The 26,323-nt window shown below is 51.8% G+C and overlaps 1 protein-coding gene across 1 annotated transcript in view; it reads left to right on the top strand.

The window, feature by feature from the left end:
• LOC142187378 (tRNA wybutosine-synthesizing protein 4-like) overlaps positions 1-26,323 on the top strand; it is a gene marked incomplete at its 5' end in the record, with an annotated part of 132,732 nt that overhangs the window by 93,553 nt on the left and 12,856 nt on the right. The window contains one exon of the mRNA XM_075261583.1: positions 11,916-12,119. Coding sequence (XP_075117684.1) covers positions 11,916-12,119 — 204 coding nt within the window. The remainder of the gene's footprint in view (positions 1-11,915; positions 12,120-26,323) is intronic.

A 26,323-nucleotide genomic window follows, 5' to 3' on the forward strand; every position in this document is an offset into this window, starting at 1 on the left:
TACCGTGTCTTGTGCTGTGTTTCGGTATCGCTCTGTATCGTTTCTTGTGCTGTGTTTCGATGTCGCTCTGTACCGTTTCTTGTGCTGTGTTTCGATGTCGCTCTGTACCGTATCTTGTGCTGTGTTTCGGTGTCGCTCTGTACCGTGTCTTGTGCTGTGTTTCGATGTCGCTCTGTACCGTGTCTCGTGCTGTGTTTCGGTGTCGCTCTGTACCGTGTCTTGTGCTGTGTTTCGATGTCGCTCTGTACTGTGTCTTGTGCTTTGTTTCGATGTGGCTCTGTACTGTGTCTTGTGCTTTGTTTCATTGTCGCTCTGTATCTTGTCTTGTGTTGTGTTTCGATGTCGCTCTGTACTGTGTCTTGTGCTGTGTTTCGGTGTCGCTCTGTACCGTGTATTGTGTTGTGTTTCGATGTCGCTCTGTACCGTGTCTTGTGCTGTGTTTCGATGTCGCTCTGTATCGTGTCTTGTGCTGTGTTTCGATGTCGCTCTGTATCGTGTCTTGTGCTGTGTTTCGATGTCGCTCTGTACCGTGTCTTGTCCTGTGTTTCGATGTCGCTCTGTATCGTGTCTTGTGCTGTGTTTCGATGTCACTCAGTACCGTGTCTTGTGCTGTGTTTCGGTGTCGCTCTGTACCGTGTCTTGTGCTGTGTTTCGGTGTCGCTCTGTACCGTGTCTTGTGCTGTGTTTCGATGTCATTCTGTACCGTGTCTTGTGCTGTTTTTCGATGTCGCTCTGTACCTTGTCTTGTGCTGTGTTTCGGTGTCGCTCTATACTGTGTCTTGTGCTGTGTTTCGATGTCGCTCTGTACCGTGTCTTGTGCTGTGTTTCGATGTCGCTCTGTATCGTGTCTTGTGCTGTGTTTCGGTGTCGCTCTGTACCGTGTATTGTGTTGTGTTTCGGTGTCACTCTGTACCGTGTCTTGTGCTGTTTTTCGATGTCACTCTTTACCGTGTCTTGTGCTGTGTTTCGATGTCGCTCTGTACCGTGTTTTGTGCTGTGTTTCGATGTCGCTCTGTACCGTGTCTTGTGCTGTTTTTCGATGTCGCTCTGTACCGTGTCTTGTGCTGTGTTTCGGTGTCGCTCTGTACCGTGTCTTGTGCTGTGTTTCGATGTCGCTCTGTACCGTGTCTTGTGCTGTTTTTCGATGTCGCTCTGTACCGTGTCTTGTGCTGTGTTTCGATGTCGCTCTGTACCGTGTTTTGTGCTGTGTTTCGATGTCGCTCTGTACCGTGTCTTGTGCTGTTTTTCGATGTCGCTCTGTACCGTGTCTTGTCCTGTGTTTCGATGTCGCTCTGTATCGGGTCTTGTGCTGTGTTTCGATGTCGCTCTGTACCGTGTCTTGTGCTGTGTTTCGGTGTCGCTCTGTACCGTGTCTTGTGTTGTGTTTCGATGTCGCTCTGTACCGTGTCTTGTCCTGCACATTACACTGGTGTATTTTATGGGTGTAAGTATGTTTAACCCCTTCTTTTGCGTGTCACTGTGCGCCCTTTTTATTGGTGCGGAGTTACGTTTCTTACCCTGCTCGTGTCTGATGTCTTGCACTTTGAGCCTGTGCACTTTATTCTGTTGTGTCCTCGGCCTTATTTGTCCTACGATGTGTCTTTCCCTGGCTTGCCTTGTATTTGTGGGTGGAGACATGTTCCTCCGGGGTTGGGCTCGTGTTCCGGCCCCTTTTGCTCTATATACTCTGTATGTTGCTTTGTATAGTTTATGGTTTTTGATTCCTCATAACTGAGTCTCCGAGCTCCTGTACAGACCACACAGGCAGTAAAAGAGTAGGTGTGTCCATAAAAGAGTAGGTGTGTCCATAAAAGAGTAGGTGTGTCCATAAAAGAGTAGGTGTGTCCATAAAAGAGTAAGTGTGGGGGCGCAGTAGAGGTCAGGGGTCATTACTCCGCCATGGCGGGGGTTTTCTGAATACTGTGCAGATTCTTGCTATGACCAGTCATGGTCACACGGATACTACAAGCACCTATAGAAGCTACGGTCAGAAACATCTGCACCATAGACCATGGCGGGGAGGGGGCATCAGGGCACAGGGACTAGTGGGGGAAGTAGTGAATTAGGTCATGGAAGCCCCTCGGGGAATTGAGACAGATTTTTGTCATAAGTGGTTGCAGTTCAAGAACTTTTATTTGTGGCCTCCTGTATCAAGATAAGTCATCAGTAATCTAGTCCTATAGGTGCTGCAGACTTCTCTCATATCTCCTCAGTTATATGTATAGAGGTCAGGTGATAGCATCCATATGTATTCCAGGTATTGTACATGCTGCAGACTTCTCTCATATCTCCTCAGTTATATGTATAGAGGTCAGGTGATGGGGCAGCCATATGTATTCCAGGTATTGTAGGTGCTGCAGACTTCTCTCATATCTCCTCAGTTATATGTATAGAGGTCAGGTGATAGCATCCATATGTATTCCAGGTATTGTAGGTGCTGCAGACTTCTCTCATATCTCCTCAGTTATATGTATAGAGGTCAGGTTATAGGGCAGCCATATGTATTCCAGGTATTGTACATGCTGCAGACTTCTCTCATATCCCCTCAGTTATATGTATAGAGGTCAGGTGATAGGGCAGCCATATGTATTCCAGGTATTGTACATGCTGCAGACTTCTCTCATATCCCTTCAGTTATATGTATAGAGGTCAGGTGATAGGGCAGCCATATGTATTCCAGGTATTGTACATGCTGCAGACTTCTCTCATATCTCCTCAGTTATATGTATAGAGGTCAGGTTATAGCAGCCATATGTATTCCATGTATTGTAGGTGCTGCAGACTTCTCTCATATCTCCTCAGTTATATGTATAGAGGTCAGGTGATAGGGCAGCCATATGTATTCCAGGTATTGTACATGCTGCAGACTTCTCTCATATCCCCTCAGTTATATGTATAGAGGTCAGGTGATAGGGCAGCCATATGTATTCCAGGTATTGTACATGCTGCAGACTTCTCTCATATCTCCTCAGTTATATGTATAGAGGTCAGGTGATAGGGCAGCCATATGTATTCCAGGTATTGTAGGTGCTGCAGACTTCTCTCATATCTCCTCAGTTATATGTATAGAGGTCAGGTGATAGCAGCCATATGTATTCCAGGTATTGTACATGCTGCAGACTTCTCTCATATCTCCTCAGTTATATGTATAGAGGTCAGGTGATAGGGCAGCCATATGTATTCCAGGTATTGTACATGCTGCAGACTTCTCTCATATCCCCTCAGTTATATGTATAGAGGTCAGGTGATAGGGCAGCCATATGTATTCCAGGTATTGTACATGCTGCAGACTTCTCTCATATCCCTTCAGTTATATGTATAGAGGTCAGGTGATAGGGCAGCCATATGTATTCCAGGTATTGTACATGCTGCAGACTTCTCTCATATCTCCTCAGTTATATGTATAGAGGTCAGGTGATAGGGCAGCCATATGTATTCCAGGTATTGTACATGCTGCAGACTTCTCTCATATCCCCTCAGTTATATGTATAGAGGTCAGGTGATAGGGCAGCCATATGTATTCCAGGTATTGTACATGCTGCAGACTTCTCTCATATCCCCTCAGTTATATGTATAGAGGTTAGGTGATAGGGCAGCCATATGTATTCCAAGTATTGTACATGCTGCAGACTTCTCTCATATCTCCTCAGTTATATGTATAGAGGTCAGGTGATAGGGCAGCCATATGTATTCCAAGTATTGTACATGCTGCAGACTTCTCTCATATCTCCTCAGTTATATGTATAGAGGTCAGGTGATAGGGCAGCCATATGTATTCCAGGTATTGTACATGCTGCAGACTTCTCTCATATCCCCTCAGTTATATGTATAGAGGTCAGGTGATAGGGCAGCCATATTTATTCCAGGTATTGTACATGCTGCAGACTTCTCTCATATCTCCTCAGTTATATGTATAGAGGTCAGGTGATAGGGCAGCCATATGTATTCCAGGTATTGTACATGCTGCAGACTTCTCTCATACCCCTCAGTTATATGTATAGAGGTCAGGTGATAGGGCAGCCATATGTATTCCAGGTATTGTACATGCTGCAGACTTCTCTCATACCCCTCAGTTATATGTATAGAGGTCAGGTGATAGGGCAGCCATACGTATTCCAGGTATTGTAGGTGCTGCAGACTTCTCTCATGTCCTCTCAGTTATATTTATAGAGGTCAAGTGATAGGGCAGCCATATGTATTCCAGGTATTGTACATGCTGCAGACTTCTCTCATATCTCCTCAGTTATATGTATAGAGGTCAGGTGATAGCAGCCATATGTATTCCAGGTATTGTACATGCTGCAGACTTCTCTCATATCCCCTCAGTTATATGTATAGAGGTCAGGTGATAGGGCAGCCATATGTATTCCAGGTATTGTACATGCTGCAGACTTCTCTCATGTCCTCTCAGTTATATGTATAGAGGTCAGGTGATAGCAGCCATATGTATTCCAGGTATTGTAGGTGCTGCAGACTTCTCTCATGTCCTCTCAGTTATATGTATAGAGGTCAGGTAATAGCAGCCATATGTATTCCAGGTATTGTACATGCTGCAGACTTCTCTCATATCTCCTCAGTTATATGTATAGAGGTCAGGTGATAGGGCAGCCATATGTATTCCAGGTATTGTACATGCTGCAGACTTCTCTCATACCCCTCAGTTATATGTATAGAGGTCAGGTGATAGGGCAGCCATATGTATTCCAGGTATTGTACATGCTGCAGACTTCTCTCATATCTCCTCAGTTATATGTATAGAGGTCAGGTTATAGCAGCCATATGTATTCCAAGTATTGTACATGCTGCAGACTTCTCTCATATCCCCTCAGTTATATGTATAGAGGTCAGGTGATGGGGCAGCCATATGTATTCCAGGTATTGTAGGTGCTGCAGACTTCTCTCATATCCCCTCAGTTATATGTATAGAGGTCAGGTGATAGGGCAGCCATATGTATTCCAGGTATTATACATGCTGCAGACTTCTCTCATATCTCCTCAGTTATATGTATAGAGGTCAGGTGATGGGGCAGCCATATGTATTCCAGGTATTGTACATGCTGCAGACTTCTCTCATATCCCCTCAGTTATATGTATAGAGGTCAGGTGATAGGGCAGCCATATGTATTCCAGGTATTGTACATGCTGCAGACTTCTCTCATATCCCCTCAGTTATATGTATAGAGGTCAGGTGATAGGGCAGCCATATGTATTCCAGGTATTGTACATGCTGCAGACTTCTCTCATATCTCCTCAGTTATATGTATAGAGGTCAGGTGATAGGGCAGCCATATGTATTCCAGGTATTGTACATGCTGCAGACTTCTCTCATATCTCCTCAGTTATATGTATAGAGGTCAGGTGATAGCAGCCATATGTATTCCAGGTATTGTACATGCTGCAGACTTCTCTCATATCTCCTCAGTTATATGTATAGAAGTCAGGTGATAGGGCAGCCATATGTATTCCAGGTATTGTACATGCTGCAGACTTCTCTCATATCTCCTCAGTTATATGTATAGAGGTCAGGTGATAGGGCAGCCATATGTATTCCAGGTATTGTACATGCTGCAGACTTCTCTCATACCTCCTCAGTTATATGTATAGAGGTCAGGTGATAGGGCAGCCATATGTATTCCAAGTATTGTACATGCTGCAGACTTCTCTCATATCCCCTCAGTTATATGTATAGAGGTCAGGTGATAGGGCAGCCATATGTATTCCAAGTATTGTATATGCTGCAGACTTCTCTCATATCTCCTCAGTTATATGTATAGAGGTCAGGTGATAGGGCAGCCATATGTATTCCAGGTATTGTACATGCTGCAGACTTCTCTCATATCCCCTCAGTTATATGTATAGAGGTCAGGTGATAGCAGCCATATGTATTCCAGGTATTGTACATGCTGCAGACTTCTCTCATATCTCCTCAGTTATATGTATAGAGGTCAGGTGATAGCAGCCATATGTATTCCAGGTATTGTACATGCTGCAGACTTCTCTCATATCTCCTCAGTTATATGTATAGAGGTCAGGTGATGGGGCAGCCATATGTATTCCAGGTATTGTAGGTGCTGCAGACTTCTCTCATATCCCCTCAGTTATATGTATAGAGGTCAGGTGATAGGGCAGCCATATGTATTCCAGGTATTGTACATGCTGCAGACTTCTCTCATATCTCCTCAGTTATATGTATAGAGGTCAGGTGATAGGGCAGCCATATGTATTCCAGGTATTGTACATGCTGCAGACTTCTCTCATATCCCCTCAGTTATATGTATAGAGGTCAGGTGATAGGGCAGCCATATGTATTCCAGGTATTGTAGGTGCTGCAGACTTCTCTCATATCTCCTCAGTTATATGTATAGAGGTCAGGTGATAGGGCAGCCATACGTATTCCAGGTATTGTACATGCTGCAGACTTTTCTCATATCCCCTCAGTTATATGTTTAGAGGTCAGGTGATAGCAGCCATATGTATTCCAAGTATTGTACATGCTGCAGACTTCTCTCATATCTCCTCAGTTATATGTATAGAGGTCAGGTGATGGGGCAGCCATATGTATTCCAGGTATTGTAGGTGCTGCAGACTTCTCTCATATCCCCTCAGTTATATGTATAGAGGTCAGGTGATAGGGCAGCCATATGTATTCCAGGTATTGTACATGCTGCAGACTTCTCTCATACCCCTCAGTTATATGTATAGAGGTCAGGTGATAGGGCAGCCATATGTATTCCAGGTATTGTACATGCTGCAGACTTCTCTCATATCCCTTCAGTTATATGTATAGAGGTCAGGTGATAGGGCAGCCATATTTATTCCAGGTATTTTACATGCTGCAGACTTCTCTCATATCCCCTCAGTTATATGTATAGAGGTCAGGTGATAGGGCAGCCATATGTATTCCAGGTATTGTACATGCTGCAGACTTCTCTCATATCTCCTCAGTTATATGTATAGAGGTCAGGTGATGGGGCAGCCATATGTATTCCAGGTATTGTACATGCTGCAGACTTCTCTCATACCCCTCAGTTATATGTATAGAGGTCAGGTGATAGCAGCCATATGTATTCCAGGTATTGTACATGCTGCAGACTTCTCTCATATCTCCTCAGTTATATGTATAGAGGTCAGGTGATAGGGCAGCCATATGTATTCCAGGTATTGTACATGCTGCAGACTTCTCTCATATCTCCTCAGTTATATGTATAGAGGTCAGGTGATAGGGCAGCCATATGTATTCCAGGTATTGTACATGCTGCAGACTTCTCTCATATCCCCTCAGTTATATGTATAGAGGTCAGGTGATAGCAGCCATATGTATTCCAGGTATTGTACATGCTGCAGACTTCTCTCATATCCCCTCAGTTATATGTATAGAGGTCAGGTGATAGGGCAGCCGTATGTATTCCAAGTATTGTACATGCTGCAGACTTCTCTCATATCTCCTTAGTTATATGTATAGAGGTCAGGTGATAGGGCAGCCATATGTATTCCAGGTATTGTAGGTGCTGCAGACTTCTCTCATATCCCCTCAGTTATATGTATAGAGGTCAGGTGATAGCAGCCATATGTATTCCAGGTATTGTACATGCTGCAGACTTCTCTCATATCTCCTCAGTTATATGTATAGAGGTCAGGTGATAGGGCAGCCATATGTATTCCAGGTATTGTACATGCTGCAGACTTCTCTCATATCTCCTCAGTTATATGTATAGAGGTCAGGTTATAGCAGCCATATGTATTCCATGTATTGTAGGTGCTGCAGACTTCTCTCATATCTCCTCAGTTATATGTATAGAGGTCAGGTGATAGGGCAGCCATATGTATTCCAGGTATTGTACATGCTGCAGACTTCTCTCATATCCCCTCAGTTATATGTATAGAGGTCAGGTGATAGGGCAGCCATATGTATTCCAGGTATTGTACATGCTGCAGACTTCTCTCATATCTCCTCAGTTATATGTATAGAGGTCAGGTGATAGGGCAGCCATATGTATTCCAGGTATTGTAGGTGCTGCAGACTTCTCTCATATCTCCTCAGTTATATGTATAGAGGTCAGGTGATAGCAGCCATATGTATTCCAGGTATTGTACATGCTGCAGACTTCTCTCATATCTCCTCAGTTATATGTATAGAGGTCAGGTGATTGCAGCCATATGTATTCCAGGTATTGTAGGTGCTGCAGACTTCTCTCATATCTCCTTAGTTATATGTATAGAGGTCAGGTGATAGGGCAGCCATATGTATTCCAGGTATTGTACATGCTGCAGACTTCTCTCATATCTCCTCAGTTATATGTATAGAGGTCAGGTGATAGGGCAGCCATATGTATTCCAGGTATTGTACATGCTGCAGACTTCTCTCATATCTCCTCAGTTATATGTATAGAGGTCAGGTGATAGGGCAGCCATATGTATTCCAGGTATTGTACATGCTGCAGACTTCTCTCATATCTCCTCAGTTATATGTATAGAGGTCAGGTGATAGCAGCGATATGTATTCCAGGTATTGTACATGCTGCAGACTTCTCTCATATCCCCTCAGTTATATGTATAGAGGTCAGGTGATAGGGCAGCCATATGTATTCCAGGTATTGTACATGCTGCAAACTTCTCTCATACCCCTCAGTTATATGTATAGAGGTCAGGTGATAGGGCAGCCATATGTATTCCAGGTATTGTAGGTGCTGCAGACTTCTCTCATATCCCCTCAGTTATATGTATAGAGATCAGGTGATAGGGCAGCCATATGTATTCCAGGTACTGTAGGTGCTGCAGACTTCTCTCATATCCCCTTAGTTATATGTATAGAGGTCAGGTGATAGGGCAGCCATATGTATTCCAGGTATTGTGCATGCTGCAGACTTCTCTCATATCCCCTCAGTTATATGTATAGAGGTTAGGTGATAGCAGCCATATGTATTCCAGGTATTGTACATGGTACAGATTTCTCTCATATCCCCTCAGTTATATGTATAGAGGTCAGGTGATAGGGCAGCCGTATGTATTCCAAGTATTGTACATGCTGCAGACTTCTCTCATATCTCCTCAGTTATATGTATAGAGGTCAGGTGATAGGGCAGCTATATGTATTCCAGGTATTGTACATGCTGCAGAGTTCTCTCATATCCCCTCAGTTATATGTATAGAGGTCAGGTGATTGCAGCCATATGTATTCCAGGTATTGTAGGTGCTGCAGACTTCTCTCATATCTCCTTAGTTATATGTATAGAGGTCAAGTGATAGGGCAGCCATATGTATTCCAGGTATTGTACATGCTGCAGACTTCTCTCATATCCCCTCAGTTATATGTATAGAGGTCAGGTGATAGGGCAGCCATACGTATTCCAGGTATTGTAGGTGCTGCAGACTTCTCTCATGTCCTCTCAGTTATATGTATAGAGGTCAGGTGATAGGGCAGCCATATGTATTCCAGGTATTGTACATGCTGCAGACTTCTCTCATATCTCCTCAGTTATATGTATAGAGGTTAGGTGATAGGGCAGCCATATGTATTCCAGGTATTGTAGGTGCTGCAGACTTCTCTCATATCTCCTCAGTTATATGTATAGAGGTCAGGTGATAGCAGCTATATGTATTCCAGGTATTGTGCATGCTGCAGACTTCTCTCATATCTCCTCAGTTATATGTATAGAGGTCAGGTGATAGCAGCCATATGTATTCCAGGTATTATTGGTGCTGCAGACTTCTCTCATATCCCCTCAGTAATATGTATAGAGGTCAGGTGATAGCAGCCATATGTATTCCAAGTATTGTACATGCTGCAGACTTCTCTCATATCCCCTCAGTTATATGTATAGAGGTCAGGTGATAGCAGCCATATGTATTCCAGGTATTGTGCATGCTGCAGACTTCTCTCATATCCCCTCAGTTATATGCATAGAGGTTGGGTGATAGCAGCCATATGTATTCCAGATATTGTAGGTGCTGCAGACTTCTCTCATATCTCCTCAGTTATGTGTATAGAGGTCAGGTGATAGCAGCCATATGTATTTCAGGTATTGTGCATGCTGCAGACTTCTCTCATACCCCTCAGTTATATGTATAGAGGTTAGGTGATAGCAGCCATATGTATTCCAGGTATTGTACATGCTGCAGACTTCTCTCATATCTCCTCAGTTATACAGTCCTATGAAAAAGTTTGGGCACCCCTATTAATCTTAATCATTTTTTGTTCTAAATATTTTGGTGTTTGCAACAGCCATTTCAGTTTGATATATCTAATAACTGATGGACACAGTAATATTTCAGGATTGAAATGAAGTTTATTGTACTAACAGAAAATGTGCAATATGCATTAAACCAAAATTTGACCGGTGCAAAAGTATGGGCACCCTTATCATTTTATTGATTTGAATACTCCTAACTTCTTTTTACTGACTTACTGAAGCACAAAATTGGTTTTGTAACCTCAGTGAGCTTTGACCTTCATAACCAGATGTATCCAATCATAAGAAAAGGTATTTAAGGTGGCCAATTGCAAGTTGTTCTCCTATTTGAATCTCCTCTGAAGAGTGGCATCATGGGCTACTCAAAACAACTCTCAAATGATCTGAAAACAAAGATTGTTCAACATAGTTGTTCAGGGGAAGGATACAAAACGTTGTCTCAGAGATTTAACCTGTCAGTTTCCACTGTGAGGAACATAGTAAGGAAATGGAAGAGCACAGGGACAGTTCTTGTTAAGCCCAGAAGTGGCAGGCCAAGAAAAATATCAGAAAGGCAGAGAAGAAGAATGGTGAGAACAGTCAAGGACAATCCACAGACACCTCCAAAGAGCTGCAGCATCATCTTGCTGCAGATGGTGTCACTGTGCATCGGTAACAATACAGCACACTTTGCACAAATAGAAGCTGTATGGGAGAGTGATGAGAAAGAAGCCGTTTCTGCACGTACGCCACAAATAGAGTTGCCTGAGGTATGAAAAAGCACATTTGGACAAGGCAGCTTCATTTTGGAAACAAAGATTGAGTTGTTTGGTTATAAAAAAAAGGCGTTATGCATGGCGTCCAAAAAGAAACAGCATTCCAAGAAAAACACATGCTACCCACTGTAAAATTTGGTGGAGGTTCCATCATGCTTTGGGGCTGTGTGGCCAATGCCGGCATCGGGAATCTTGTTAAAGTTGAGGGTCGCATGGATTCCACTCAGTATCAGCAGATTCTTGAGAATAATGTTCAAGAATCAGTGACGAAGTTGAAGTTACGCCGGGGATGGATATTTCAGCAAGACAATGATCCAAAACACCGCTCCAAATCCTCAGGCATTCATGCAGAGGAACAATTACAATGTTCTGGAATGGCCATCCCAGTCCCCAGACCTGAATATCATTGAACATCTGTGGGATGATTGGAAGCGGACTGTCCATGCTCGGCCACCATCTAACTTAACTGAACTTGAATTGTTTGTCCAAAATCCCTTTATCCAGGATCCAGGAACTGATTAAAAGCTACAGGAAGCGACTAGAGGCTGTTATCTTTGCAAAAGGAGGATGTACTAAATATTAATGTCACTTTTCTGTTGAGGTGCCCATATTTTTGCACCGGTCAAATTTTGGTGTAATGCATATTGCACATTTTCTGTTAGTACAATAAACCTCATTTCAATCCTGAAATATTACTGTGTCCATCAGTTATTAGATATATCAAACTGAAATGGCTGCTGCAAACACCAAAATATTTAGAACTAAAAATGATTAAGATTAATAGGGGTGCCCAAACTTTTTCATAGGACTGTATGTATAGAGGTCAGGTGATAGGGCAGCCATATGTATTCCAGGTATTGTAGGTGCTGCAGACTTTTCTCATATCCCCTCAGTTATATGTGTAGAGGGCAGGAGGTCGGGGTTCAGGTGGACGCACAACTAATATCATGTTTATGTTTTGTTTGGTCAGATGGGCGTCTTCTGCACTCGCTCACCCCTCTGACGATGGGCGGTTTCTTGGTTCTTGGAGGTCGATTCTCTCCCTCTCGTCCAGCTGCTGAAGCCCAGATTCTCACCTATGAGAAGGTTGCTGGTGCTGTTACCATAACACGGAGACATCTGCCCCTGGAGCTCCGGCGATGGAGACACACAGCCACTGAGGTCTCTCTCTGCGGTAAAGAATCTTCCAGTCGTTGTCACTGGTGTTCCTTGTGTAGTTTAATGAGAGGCAAATTAATTTGAGGGTACGTACAAGCTACGGTGTGCCCTCCAGCTCCTAGCACCTTTTGGGGGGGGGGGGGAGTACTATGGCTCCTGGCACCTTTTGGGGGGGGGGGGAGGAGTAATACTCTGGTTCCCAGCTTCTTCTGGGGGGTTATAATAATAAAAGAGCAATCAAGATCTAAGACTTAACATTTAATTCTATAAGTTTACACACATATATATATAAGTATACACAGAAATATATCAAAAAGTCTCACATCTGACATGTCACCTCATAGAAGACAATGGAACAACTCCGACCACCGAATAGTTTACAGCGGACACGGCGGTCCCAAGTGAAGTCACCAATCACACTGACCCGACTTCAATCCGTGATAGGAAAATTCCAAAAGAGAGTGAAATCTAGAGAATAACGACAGTCCCTATAGGATAGTCATGGGAAGGGACTAACATCACCCCAAAGCCTAATACAGGGTCACCGCCCTACACAGCCAGTGCCCTGCCCATAACCTCACCCTAATACAGGGTCACCGCCCTACATAGCCAGTGCCCTGCCCGTAACCTCACCCTAATACAGGGTCACCGCCCTACACAGCCAGTGCCCTGACCGGAACCTCACCCTAATACAGGGTCACCGCCCTACACAGCCAGTGCCCTGACCGGAACCTCACCCTAATACAGGGTCACCGCCCTACACAGCCAGTGCCCTGACCGGAACCTCACCCTAATACAGGGTCACCTCCCTACATAGCCAGTGCCCTGACCGGAACCTCACCCTAATACAGGGTCACCGCCCTACACAGCCAGTGCCCTGCCCGTAACCTCACCCTAATACAGGGTCACCGCCCTACACAGCCAGTGCCCTGACCGGAACCTCACCCTAATACAGGGTCACCGCCCTACACAGCCAGTGCCCTGACCGGAACCTCACCCTAATACAGGGTCACCTCCCTACATAGCCAGTGCCCTGACCGGAACCTCACCCTAATACAGGGTCACCGCCCTACACAGCCAGTGCCCTGACCGGAACCTCACCCTAATACAGGGTCACCGCCCTACATAGCCAGTGCCCTGCCCGTAACCTCACCCTAATACAGGGTCACCGCCCTACACAGCCAGTGCCCTGACCGGAACCTCACCCTAATACAGGGTCACCGCCCTACATAGCCAGTGCCCTGCCTGTAACCTCACCCTAATACAGGGTCACCGCCCTACATAGCCAGTGCCCTGCCTGTAACCTCACCCTAATACAGGGTCACCGCCCTACATAGCCAGTGCCCTGCCTGTAACCTCACCCTAATACAGGGTCACCGCCCTACATAGCCAGTGCCCTGACCGGAACCTCACCCTAATACAGGGTCACCGCCCTACACAGCCAGTGCCCTGCCTGTAACCTCACCCTAATACAGGGTCACCGCCCTACATAGCCAGTGCCCTGACCGGAACCTCACCCTAATACAGGGTCACCGCCCTACACAGCCAGTGCCCTGCCTGTAACCTCACCCTAATACAGGGTCACCGCCGTACACAGCCAGTGCCCTGCCCGTAACCTCACCCTAATACAGGGTCACCGCCCTACATAGCCAGTGCCCTGCCCGTAACCTCACCCTAATACAGGGTCACCGCCCTACATACCCAGTGCCCTGCCCGTAACCTCACCCTAATACAGGGTCACCGCCCTACATAGCCAGTGCCCTGACTGGATCCTCACCCTAATACAGGGTCACCGCCCTACATACCCAGTGCCCTGCCCGTAACCTCACCCTAATACAGGGTCACCGCCCTACACAGCCAGTGCCCTGAGCGGAACCTCACCCTAATACAGGGTCACCGCCCTACACAGCCAGTGCCCTGCCTGTAACCTCACCCTAATACAGGGTCACCGCCCTACATAGCCAGTGCCCTGACCGTAACCTCACCCTAATACAGGGTCACCGCCCTACACAGCCAGTGCCCTGACCGGAACCTCACCCTAATACAGGGTCACCGCCCTACACAGCCAGTGCCCTGACCGGAACCTCACCCTAATACAGGGTCACCGCCCTACACAGCCAGTGCCCTGCCTGTAACCTCACCCTAATACAGGGTCACCGCCCTACATAGCCAGTGCCCTGACCGTAACCTCACCCTAATACAGGGTCACCGCCCTACATAGTCAGTGCCCTGCCTGTAACCTCACCCTAATACAGGGTCACCGCCCTACATAGCCAGTGCCCTGACCGTAACCTCACCCTAATACAGGGTCACCGCCCTACACAGCCAGTGCCCTGACCGTAACCTCACCCTAATACAGGGTCACCGCCCTACATAGCCAGTGCCCTGCCCGTAACCTCACCCTAATACAGGGTCACCGCCCTACACAGCCAGTGCCCTGACCGGAACCTCACCCTAATACAGGGTCACCGCCCTACACAGCCAGTGCCCTGACCGGAACCTCACCCTAATACAGGGTCACCGCCCTACATAGCCAGTGCCCTGCCCGTAACCTCACCCTAATACAGGGTCACCGCCCTACATACCCAGTGCCCTGCCCGTAACCTCACCCTAATACAGGGTCACCGCCCTACATACCCAGTGCCCTGCCCGTAACCTCACCCTAATACAGGGTCACCGCCCTACATAGCCAGTGCCCTGACCGTAACCTCACCCTAATACAGGGTCACCGCCCTACACAGCCAGTGTCCTGCCCGTAACCTCACCCTAATACAGGGTCACCGCCCTACATAGCCAGTGCCCTGACCGTAACCTCACCCTAATACAGGGTCACCGCCCTACATAGCCAGTGCCCTGACCGTAACCTCACCCTAATACAGGGTCACCGCCCTACATAGCCAGTGCCCTGACCGGAACCTCACCCTAATACAGGGTCACCGCCCTACACAGCCAGTGCCCTGCCCGGAACCTCACCCTAATACAGGGTCACCGCCCTACATAGCCAGTTCCCTGACCGGAACCTCACCCTAATACAGGGTCACCGCCCTACATAGCCAGTGCCCTGCCCGTAACCTCACCCTAATACAGGGTCACCGCCCTACACAGCCAGTGCCCTGACCGGAACCTCACCCTAATACAGGGTCACCGCCCTACATAGCCAGTGCCCTGCCTGTAACCTCACCCTAATACAGGGTCACCGCCCTACATAGCCAGTGCCCTGACCGGAACCTCACCCTAATACAGGGTCACCGCCCTACACAGCCAGTGCCCTGCCTGTAACCTCACCCTAATACAGGGTCACCGCCCTACACAGCCAGTGCCCTGCCTGTAACCTCACCCTAATACTTGGTCACCGCCCTACATAGCCAGTGCCCTGCCTGTAACCTCACCCTAATACAGGGTCACCGCCCTACATAGCCAGTGCCCTGCCCGTAACCTCACCCTAATACAGGGTCACCGCCCTACACAGCCAGTGCCCTGACCGGAACCTCACCCTAATACAGGGTCACCGCCCTACATAGTCAGTGCCCTGACCGTAACCTCACCCTAATACAGGGTCACCGCCCTACATAGCCAGTGCCCTGACCGGAACCTCACCCTAATACAGGGTCACCGCCCTACACAGCCAGTTCCCTGACCGGAACCTCACCCTAATACAGGGTCACCGCCCTACATAGCCAGTGCCCTGCCCGTAACCTCACCCTAATACAGGGTCACCGCCCTACACAGCCAGTGCCCTGATCGGAACCTCACCCTAATACAGAGTCACCGCCCTACATAGCCTGTGTCCTGCCCGTAACCTCACCCTAATACAGGGTCACCGCCCTACATAGCCAGTGCCCTGACCGGAACCTCACCCTAATACAGGGTCACCGCCCTACATAGCCAGTGCCCTGACCGGAACCTCACCCTAATACAGGGTCACCGCCCTACATAGCCAGTGCCCTGACTGGATCCTCACCCTAATACAGGGTCACCGCCCTACATAGCCAGTGCCCTGACCGTAACCTCACCCTAATACAGGGTCACCGCCCTACACAGCCAGTGCCCTGACCGGAACCTCACCCTAATACAGGGTCACCGCCCTACACAGCCAGTGCCCTGACCGGAACCTCACCCTAATACAGGGTCACCGCCCTACACAGCCAGTGCCCTGCCTGTAACCTCACCCTAATACAGGGTCACCGCCCTACATAGCCAGTGCCCTGACCGTAACCTCACCCTAATACAGGGTCACCGCCCTACATAGTCAGTGCCCTGCCCGTAACCTCACCCTAATACAGGGTCACCGCCCTACACAGCCAGTGCCCTGACCGGAACCTCACCCTAATACAGGGTCACCGCCCTACACAGCCAGTGCCCTGACCGGAACCTCACCCTAATACAGGGTCACCGCCCTACATAGCCAGTGCCCTGCCCGTAACCTCACCCTAATACAGGGTCACCGCCCTACATACCCAGTGCCCTGCCCGTAACCTCACCCTAATACAGGGTCACCGCCCTACATACCCAGTGCCCTGCCCGTAACCTCACCCTAATACAGGGTCACCGCCCTACATAGCCAGTGCCCTGACCGTAACCTCACCCTAATACAGGGTCACCGCCCTACACAGCCAGTGTCCTGCCCGTAACCTCACCCTAATACAGGGTCACCGCCCTACATAGCCAGTGCCCTGACCGTAACCTCACCCTAATACAGGGTCACCGCCCTACATAGCCAGTGCCCTGACCGTAACCTCACCCTAATACAGGGTCACCGCCCTACATAGCCAGTGCCCTGACCGGAACCTCACCCTAATACAGGGTCACCGCCCTACACAGCCAGTGCCCTGCCCGGAACCTCACCCTAATACAGGGTCACCGCCCTACATAGCCAGTGCCCTGCCCGGAACCTCACCCTAATACAGGGTCACCGCCCTACACAGCCAGTGCCCTGACCGGAACCTCACCCTAATACAGGGTCACCGCCCTACATAGCCAGTGCCCTGCCTGTAACCTCACCCTAATACAGGGTCACCGCCCTACATAGCCAGTGCCCTGACCGGAACCTCACCCTAATACAGGGTCACCGCCCTACACAGCCAGTGCCCTGCCTGTAACCTCACCCTAATACAGGGTCACCGCCCTACACAGCCAGTGCCCTGCCTGTAACCTCACCCTAATACTTGGTCACCGCCCTACATAGCCAGTGCCCTGCCCGTAACCTCACCCTAATACAGGGTCACCGCCCTACATAGCCAGTGCCCTGCCCGTAACCTCACCCTAATACAGGGTCACCGCCCTACACAGCCAGTGCCCTGACCGGAACCTCACCCTAATACAGGGTCACCGCCCTACATAGTCAGTGCCCTGACCGTAACCTCACCCTAGTACAGGGTCACCGCCCTACATAGCCAGTGCCCTGACCGGAACCTCACCCTAATACAGGGTCACCGCCCTACACAGCCAGTTCCCTGACCGGAACCTCACCCTAATACAGGGTCACCGCCCTACATAGCCAGTGCCCTGCCCGTAACCTCACCCTAATACAGGGTCACCGCCCTACACAGCCAGTGCCCTGATCGGAACCTCACCCTAATACAGGGTCACCGCCCTACATAGCCAGTGCCCTGACCGGAACCTCACCCTAATACAGGGTCACCGCCCTACATAGCCAGTGCCCTGACCGGAACCTCACCCTAATACAGGGTCACCGCCCTACATAGCCTGTGCCCTGACTGGAACCTCACCCTAATACAGGGTCACCGCCCTACATAGCCAGTGCCCTGACCGTAACCTCACCCTAATACAGGGTCACCGCCCTACATAGCCAGTGCCCTGACCGTAACCTCACCCTAATACAGGGTCACCGCCCTACACAGCCAGTGCCCTGCCTGTAACCTCACCCTAATACAGGGTCACCGCCCTACATAGCCAGTGCCCTGCCCGGAACCTCACCCTAATACAGGGTCACCGCCCTACACAGCCAGTGCCCTGCCTGTAACCTCACCCTAATACAGGGTCACCGCCCTACATAGCCAGTGCCCTGACCGTAACCTCACCCTAATACAGGGTCACCGCCCTACATAGCCAGTGCCCTGCCTGTAACCTCACCCTAATACAGGGTCACCGCCCTACACAGCCAGTGCCCTGACCAGAACCTCACCCTAATACAGGGTCACCGCCCTACATAGCCAGTGCCCTGCCTGTAACCTCACCCTAATACAGGGTCACCGCCCTACACAGCCAGTGCCCTGACCAGAACCTCACCCTAATACAGGGTCACCGCCCTACATAGCCAGTGCCCTGCCTGTAACCTCACCCTAATACAGGGTCACCGCCCTACATAGCCAGTGCCCTGACCGGAACCTCACCCTAATACAGGGTCACCGCCCTACATAGCCAGTGCCCTGCCCGTAACCTCACCCTAATACAGGGTCACCGCCCTACACAGCCAGTGCCCTGCCCGGAACCTCACCCTAATACAGGGTCACCGCCCTACACAGCCAGTGCCCTGCCTGTAACCTCACCCTAATACTTGGTCACCGCCCTACATAGCCAGTGCCCTGACCGGAACCTCACCCTAATACAGGGTCACCGCCCTACATAGTCAGTGCCCTGACCGTAACCTCACCCTAATACAGGGTCACCGCCCTACATAGCCAGTGCCCTGACCGAAACCTCACCCTAATACAGGGTCACCGCCCTACACAGCCAGTGCCCTGCCTGTAACCTCACCCTAATACAGGGTCACCGCCCTACACAGCCAGTGCCCTGACCGGAACCTCACCCTAATACAGGGTCACCGCCCTACATAGCCAGTGCCCTGCCCGTAACCTCACCCTAATACAGGGTCACCGCCCTACACAGCCAGTGCCCTGACCGGAACCTCACGCTAATACAGGGTCACCGCCCTACATAGCCTGTGTCCTGCCCGGAACCTCACCCTAATACAGGGTCACCGCCCTACATAGCCAGTGCCCTGCCCGGAACCTCACCCTAATACAGGGTCACCGCCCTACACAGCCAGTGCCCTGCCCGGAACCTCACCCTAATACAGGGTCACCGCCCTACACAGCCAGTGCCCTGCCCGTAACCTCACCCTAATACAGGGTCACCGCCCTACATAGCCAGTGCCCTGACCGGAACCTCACCCTAATACAGGGTCACCGCCCTACACAGCCAGTGCCCTGACCGGAACCTCACCCTAATTCAGGGTCACCGCCCTACATAGCCAGTGCCCTGCCCGTAACCTCACCCTAATACAGGGTCACCGCCCTACATAGTCAGTGCCCTGCCTGTAACCTCACCCTAATACAGGGTCACCGCCCTACATAGCCTGTGTCCTGACCGGAACCTCACCCTAATACAGGGTCACCGCCCTACATAGCCAGTGCCCTGCCTGTAACCTCACCCTAATACAGGGTCACCGCCCTACATAGCCAGTGCCCTGACCGGAACCTCACCCTAATACAGGGTCACCGCCCTACATAGCCTGTGTCCTGACCGGAACCTCACCCTAATACAGGGTCACCGCCCTACATAGCCAGTGCCCTGCCTGTAACCTCACCCTAATACAGGGTCACCGCCCTACATAGCCAGTGCCCTGACCGGAACCTCACCCTAATACAGGGTCACCGCCCTACATAGCCAGTGCCCTGCCCGTAACCTCACCCTAATACAGGGTCACCGCCCTACACAGCCAGTGCCCTGACCGTAACCTCACCCTAATACAGGGTCACCGCCCTACATAGTCAGTGTCCTGCCCGTAACCTCACCCTAATACAGGGTCACCGCCCTACATAGCCAGTGCCCTGACCGGAACCTCACCCTAATACAGGGTCACCGCCCTACATAGCCAGTGCCCTGCCTGTAACCTCACCCTAATACAGGGTCACCGCCCTACATAGCCAGTGTCCTGACCGGAACCTCACCCTAATACAGGGTCACCGCCCTACACAGCCAGTGCCCTGCCCGTAACCTCACCCTAATACAGGGTCACCGCCCTACACAGCCAGTGCCCTGACCGTAACCTCACCCTAATACAGGGTCACCGCCCTACACAGCCAGTGCCCTGCCCGTAACCTCACCCTAATACAGGGTCACCGCCCTACATAGCCAGTGCCCTGACCGTAACCTCACCCTAATACAGGGTCACCGCCCTACATAGCCAGTGCCCTGCCCGTAACCTCACCCTAATACAGGGTCACCGCCCTACACAGCCAGTGCCCTGCCTGTAACCTCACCCTAATACAGGGTCACCGCCCTACATAGTCAGTGCCCTGACTGTAACCTCACCCTAATACAGGGTCACCGCCCTACACAGCCAGTGCCCTGACCGGAACCTCACCCTAATACAGGGTCACCGCCCTACATAGCCAGTGCCCTGACCGGAACCTCACCCTAATACAGGGTCACCGCCCTACATAGCCAGTGCCCTGCCTGTAACCTCACCCTAATACAGGGTCACCGCCCTACATAGCCAGTGCCCTGCCCGGAACCTCACCCTAATACAGGGTCACCGCCCTACATAGCCAGTGCCCTGACCGGAACCTCACCCTAATACAGGGTCACCGCCCTACATAGCCAGTGCCCTGCCTGTAACCTCACCCTAATACAGGGTCACCGCCCTACATAGCCAGTGCCCTGCCTGTAACCTCACCCTAATACAGGGTCACCGCCCTACATAGCCAGTGCCCTGACTGTAACCTCACCCTAATACAGGGTCACCGCCCTACACAGCCAGTGCCCTGACCGGAACCTCACCCTAATACAGGGTCACCGCCCTACATAGCCAGTGCCCTGCCTGTAACCTCACCCTAATACAGGGTCACCGCCCTACATAGCCAGTGCCCTGCCCGTAACCTCACCCTAATACAGGGTCACCGCCCTACACAGCCAGTGCCCTGACCGGAACCTCACCCTAATACAGGGTCACCGCCCTACATAGCCAGTGCCCTGCCTGTAACCTCACCCTAATACAGGGTCACCGCCCTACACAGCCAGTGCCCTGACCGGAACCTCACCCTAATACAGGGTCACCGCCCTACATAGCCAGTGCCCTGACCGGAACCTCACCCTAATACAGGGCCACCGCCCTACACAGCCAGTGCCCTGACTGTAACCTCACCCTAATACAGGGTCACCGCCCTACATAGCCTGTGCCCTGACCGGAACCTCACCCTAATACAGGGTCACCGCCCTACATAGCCAGTGCCCTGACTGTAACCTCACCCTAATACAGGGTCACCGCCCTACATAGCCAGTGCTCTGACCGGAACCTCACCCTAATACAGGGTCACCGCCCTACACAGCCAGTGCCCTGAGCGGAACCTCACCCTAATACAGGGTCACCGCCCTACATAGCCAGTGCCCTGACCGGAACCTCACCCTAATACAGGGTCACCGCCCTACATAGCCAGTGCCCTGCCTGTAACCTCACCCTAATACAGGGTCACCGCCCTACACAGCCAGTGCCCTGACCGGAACCTCACCCTAATACAGGGTCACCGCCCTACACAGCCAGTGCCCTGACCGGAACCTCACCCTAATACAGGGTCACCGCCCTACATAGCCAGTGCCCTGCCTGTAACCTCACCCTAATACAGGGTCACCGCCCTACATAGCCAGTGCCCTGACCGTAACCTCACCCTAATACAGGGTCACCGCCCTACACAGCCAGTGCCCTGACCGGAACCTCACCCTAATACAGGGTCACCGCCCTACATAGCCAGTGCCCTGCCCGTAACCTCACCCTAATACAGGGTCACCGCCCTACATAGTCAGTGCCCTGCCCGTAACCTCACCCTAATACAGGGTCACCGCCCTACATAGCCAGTGCCCTGACCGGAACCTCACCCTAATACAGGGTCACCGCCCTACATAGCCAGTGCTCTGACCGGAACCTCACCCTAATACAGGGTCACCGCCCTACACAGCCAGTGCCCTGAGCGGAACCTCACCCTAATACAGGGTCACCGCCCTACATAGCCAGTGCCCTGACCGGAACCTCACCCTAATACAGGGTCACCGCCCTACATAGCCAGTGCCCTGCCTGTAACCTCACCCTAATACAGGGTCACCGCCCTACACAGCCAGTGCCCTGACCGGAACCTCACCCTAATACAGGGTCACCGCCCTACACAGCCAGTGCCCTGACCGGAACCTCACCCTAATACAGGGTCACCGCCCTACATAGCCAGTGCCCTGCCTGTAACCTCACCCTAATACAGGGTCACCGCCCTACATAGCCAGTGCCCTGACCGTAACCTCACCCTAATACAGGGTCACCGCCCTACACAGCCAGTGCCCTGACCGGAACCTCACCCTAATACAGGGTCACCGCCCTACATAGCCAGTGCCCTGCCCGTAACCTCACCCTAATACAGGGTCACCGCCCTACATAGTCAGTGCCCTGCCCGTAACCTCACCCTAATACAGGGTCACCGCCCTACATAGCCAGTGCCCTGACCGGAACCTCACCCTAATACAGGGTCACCGCCCTACATAGCCAGTGCCCTGACCGGAACCTCACCCTAATACAGGGTCACCGCCCTACACAGCCAGTGCCCTGCCCGTAACCTCACCCTAATACAGGGTCACCGCCCTACACAGCCAGTGCCCTGTCTGTAACCTCACCCTAATTCAGGGTCACCGCCCTACACAGCCAGTGCCCTGCCTGTAACCTCACCCTAATACAGGGTCACCGCCCTACATAGCCAGTGCCCTACCCGTAACCTCACCCTAATACAGGGTCACCGCCCTACATAGCCAGTGCCCTGACTGGATCCTCACCCTAATACAGGGTCACCTCCGTACATAGCCAGTGCCCTGACCGGAACCTCACCCTAATACAGGGTCACCGCCCTACACAGCCAGTGCCCTGCCCGTAACCTCACCCTAATACAGGGTCACCGCCCTACACAGCCAGTGCCCTGAGCGGAACCTCACCCTAATACAGGGTCACCGCCCTACACAGCCAGTGCCCTGCCCGTAACCTCACCCTAATACAGGGTCACCGCCCTACATAGCCAGTGCCCTGAGCGGAACCTCACCCTAATACAGGGTCACCGCCCTACACAGCCAGTGCCCTGCCCGTAACCTCACCCTAATACAGGGTCACCGCCCTACACAGCCAGTGCCCTGACCGGAACCTCACCCTAATACAGGGTCACCGCCCTACATAGCCAGTGCCCTGCCTGTAACCTCACCCTAATACAGGGTCACCGCCCTACATACCCAGTGCCCTGCCTGTAACCTCACCCTAATACAGGGTCACCGCCCTACATAGCCAGTGCCCTGCCCGGAACCTCACCCTAATACAGGGTCACCGCCCTACACAGCCAGTGCCCTGACCGGAACCTCACCCTAATACAGGGTCACCGCCCTACATACCCAGTGCCCTGACCGGAACCTCACCCTAATACAGGGTCACCGCCCTACACAGCCAGTGCCCTGACCGGAACCTCACCCTAATACAGGGTCACCGCCCTACACAGCCAGTGCCCTGAGCGGAACCTCACCCTAATACAGGGTCACCGCCCTACACAGCCAGTGCCCTGCCCGTAACCTCACCCTAATACAGGGTCACCGCCCTACACAGCCAGTGCCCTGACCGGAACCTCACCCTAATGCAGGGTCACCGCCCTACATAGCCAGTGCCCTGACCGGAACCTCACCCTAATACAGGGTCACCGCCCTACATAGTCAGTGCCCTGACCGTAACCTCACCCTAATACAGGGTCACCGCCCTACATAGCCAGTGCCCTGCCTGTAACCTCACCCTAATACAGGGTCACCGCCCTACATAGCCAGTGCCCTGCCTGTAACCTCACCCTAATACAGGGTCACTGCCCTACACAGCCAGTGCCCTGACCGGAACCTCACCCTAATACAGGGTCACCGCCCTACACAGCCAGTGCCCTGCCCGTAACCTCACCCTAATACAGGGTCACCGCCCTACATAGCCAGTGCCCTGCCCGTAACCTCACCCTAATACAGGGTCACCGCCCTACACAGCCAGTGCCCTGACCGTAACCTCACCCTAATACAGGGTCACCGCCCTACATAGCCAGTGCCCTGACCGTAACCTCACCCTAATACAGGGTCACCGCCCTACATAGTCAGTGCCCTGCCTGTAACCTCACCCTAATACAGGGTCACCGCCCTACATAGCCAGTGCCCTGACCGGAACCTCACCCTAATACAGGGTCACCGCCCTACATAGCCAGTGCCCTGACCGTAACCTCACCCTAGTGCTCTGACCGGAACCTCACCCTAATACAGGGTCACCGCCCTACATAGCCAGTGCCCTGACCGGAACCTCACCCTAATACAGGGTCACCGCCCTACATAGCCAGTGCCCTGACCGGAACCTCACCCTAATACAGGGTCACCGCCCTACATAGCCAGTGCCCTGCCTGTAACCTCACCCTAATACAGGGTCACCGCCCTACATAGTTAGTGCCCTGACTGTAACCTCACCCTAATACAGGGTCACCGCCCTACACAGCCAGTGCCCTGACCGGAACCTCACCCTAATACAGGGTCACCGCCCTACACAGCCAGTGCCCTGACCGGAACCTCACCCTAATACAGGGTCACCGCCCTACATAGCCAGTGCCCTGCCCGTAACCTCACCCTAATTCAGGGTCACCGCCCTACATAGCCAGTGCCCTGACCGGAACCTCACCCTAATACAGGGTCACCGCCCTACACAGCCAGTGCCCTGACCGGAACCTCACCCTAATACAGGGTCACCGCCCTACATAGCCAGTGCCCTGACCGGAACCTCACCCTAATACTGGGTCACCGCCCTACATAGCCAGTGCCCTGACCGGAACCTCACCCTAATACAGGGTCACCGCCCTACACAGCCAGTGCCCTGACCGGAACCTCACCCTAATACAGGGTCACCGCCCTACACAGCCAGTGCCCTGACCGTAACCTCACCCTAATACAGGGTCACCGCCCTACACAGCCAGTGCCCTGAGCGGAACCTCACCCTAATACAGGGTCACCGCCCTACATAGCCAGTGCCCTGACCGGAACCTCACCCTAATACAGGGTCACCGCCCTACACAGCCAGTGCCCTGAGCGGAACCTCACCCTAATACAGGGTCACCGCCCTACATAGCCAGTGCCCTGCCCGTAACCTCACCCTAATACAGGGTCACCGCCCTACATAGCCAGTGCCCTGACCGGAACCTCACCCTAATTCAGGGTCACCGCCCTACACAGCCAGTGCCCTGCCTGTAACCTCACCCTAATACAGGGTCACCGCCCTACATAGCCAGTGCCCTGCCCGTAACCTCACCCTAATACAGGGTCACCGCCCTACATAGCCAGTGCCCTGACTGGATCCTCACCCTAATACAGGGTCACCTCCCTACATAGCCAGTGCCCTGACCGGAACCTCACCCTAATACAGGGTCACCGCCCTACACAGCCAGTGCCCTGCCCGTAACCTCACCCTAATACAGGGTCACCGCCCTACACAGCCAGTGCCCTGACCGGAACCTCACCCTAATACAGGGTCACCGCCCTACATAGCCAGTGCCCTGACCGTAACCTCACCCTAATACAGGGTCACCGCCCTACACAGCCAGTGCCCTGAGCGGAACCTCACCCTAATACAGGGTCACCGCCCTACACAGCCAGTGCCCTGCCCGTAACCTCACCCTAATACAGGGTCACCGCCCTACATAGCCAGTGCCCTGAGCGGAACCTCACCCTAATACAGGGTCACCGCCCTACACAGCCAGTGCCCTGCCCGTAACCTCACCCTAATACAGGGTCACCGCCCTACACAGCCAGTGCCCTGACCGGAACCTCACCCTAATACAGGGTCACCGCCCTACATAGCCAGTGCCCTGCCTGTAACCTCACCCTAATACAGGGTCACCGCCCTACATACCCAGTGCCCTGCCTGTAACCTCACCCTAATACAGGGTCACCGCCCTACATAGCCAGTGCCCTGCCCGGAACCTCACCCTAATACAGGGTCACCGCCCTACACAGCCAGTGCCCTGACCGGAACCTCACCCTAATACAGGGTCACCGCCCTACATACCCAGTGCCCTGACCGGAACCTCACCCTAATACAGGGTCACCGCCCTACACAGCCAGTGCCCTGACCGGAACCTCACCCTAATACAGGGTCACCGCCCTACACAGCCAGTGCCCTGAGCGGAACCTCACCCTAATACAGGGTCACCGCCCTACACAGCCAGTGCCCTGCCC

The sequence above is a fragment of the Leptodactylus fuscus genome, unplaced genomic scaffold (genome assembly GCF_031893055.1).
Source record: "Leptodactylus fuscus isolate aLepFus1 unplaced genomic scaffold, aLepFus1.hap2 HAP2_SCAFFOLD_218, whole genome shotgun sequence".
Lineage (NCBI taxonomy): Eukaryota > Metazoa > Chordata > Amphibia > Anura > Leptodactylidae > Leptodactylus > Leptodactylus fuscus.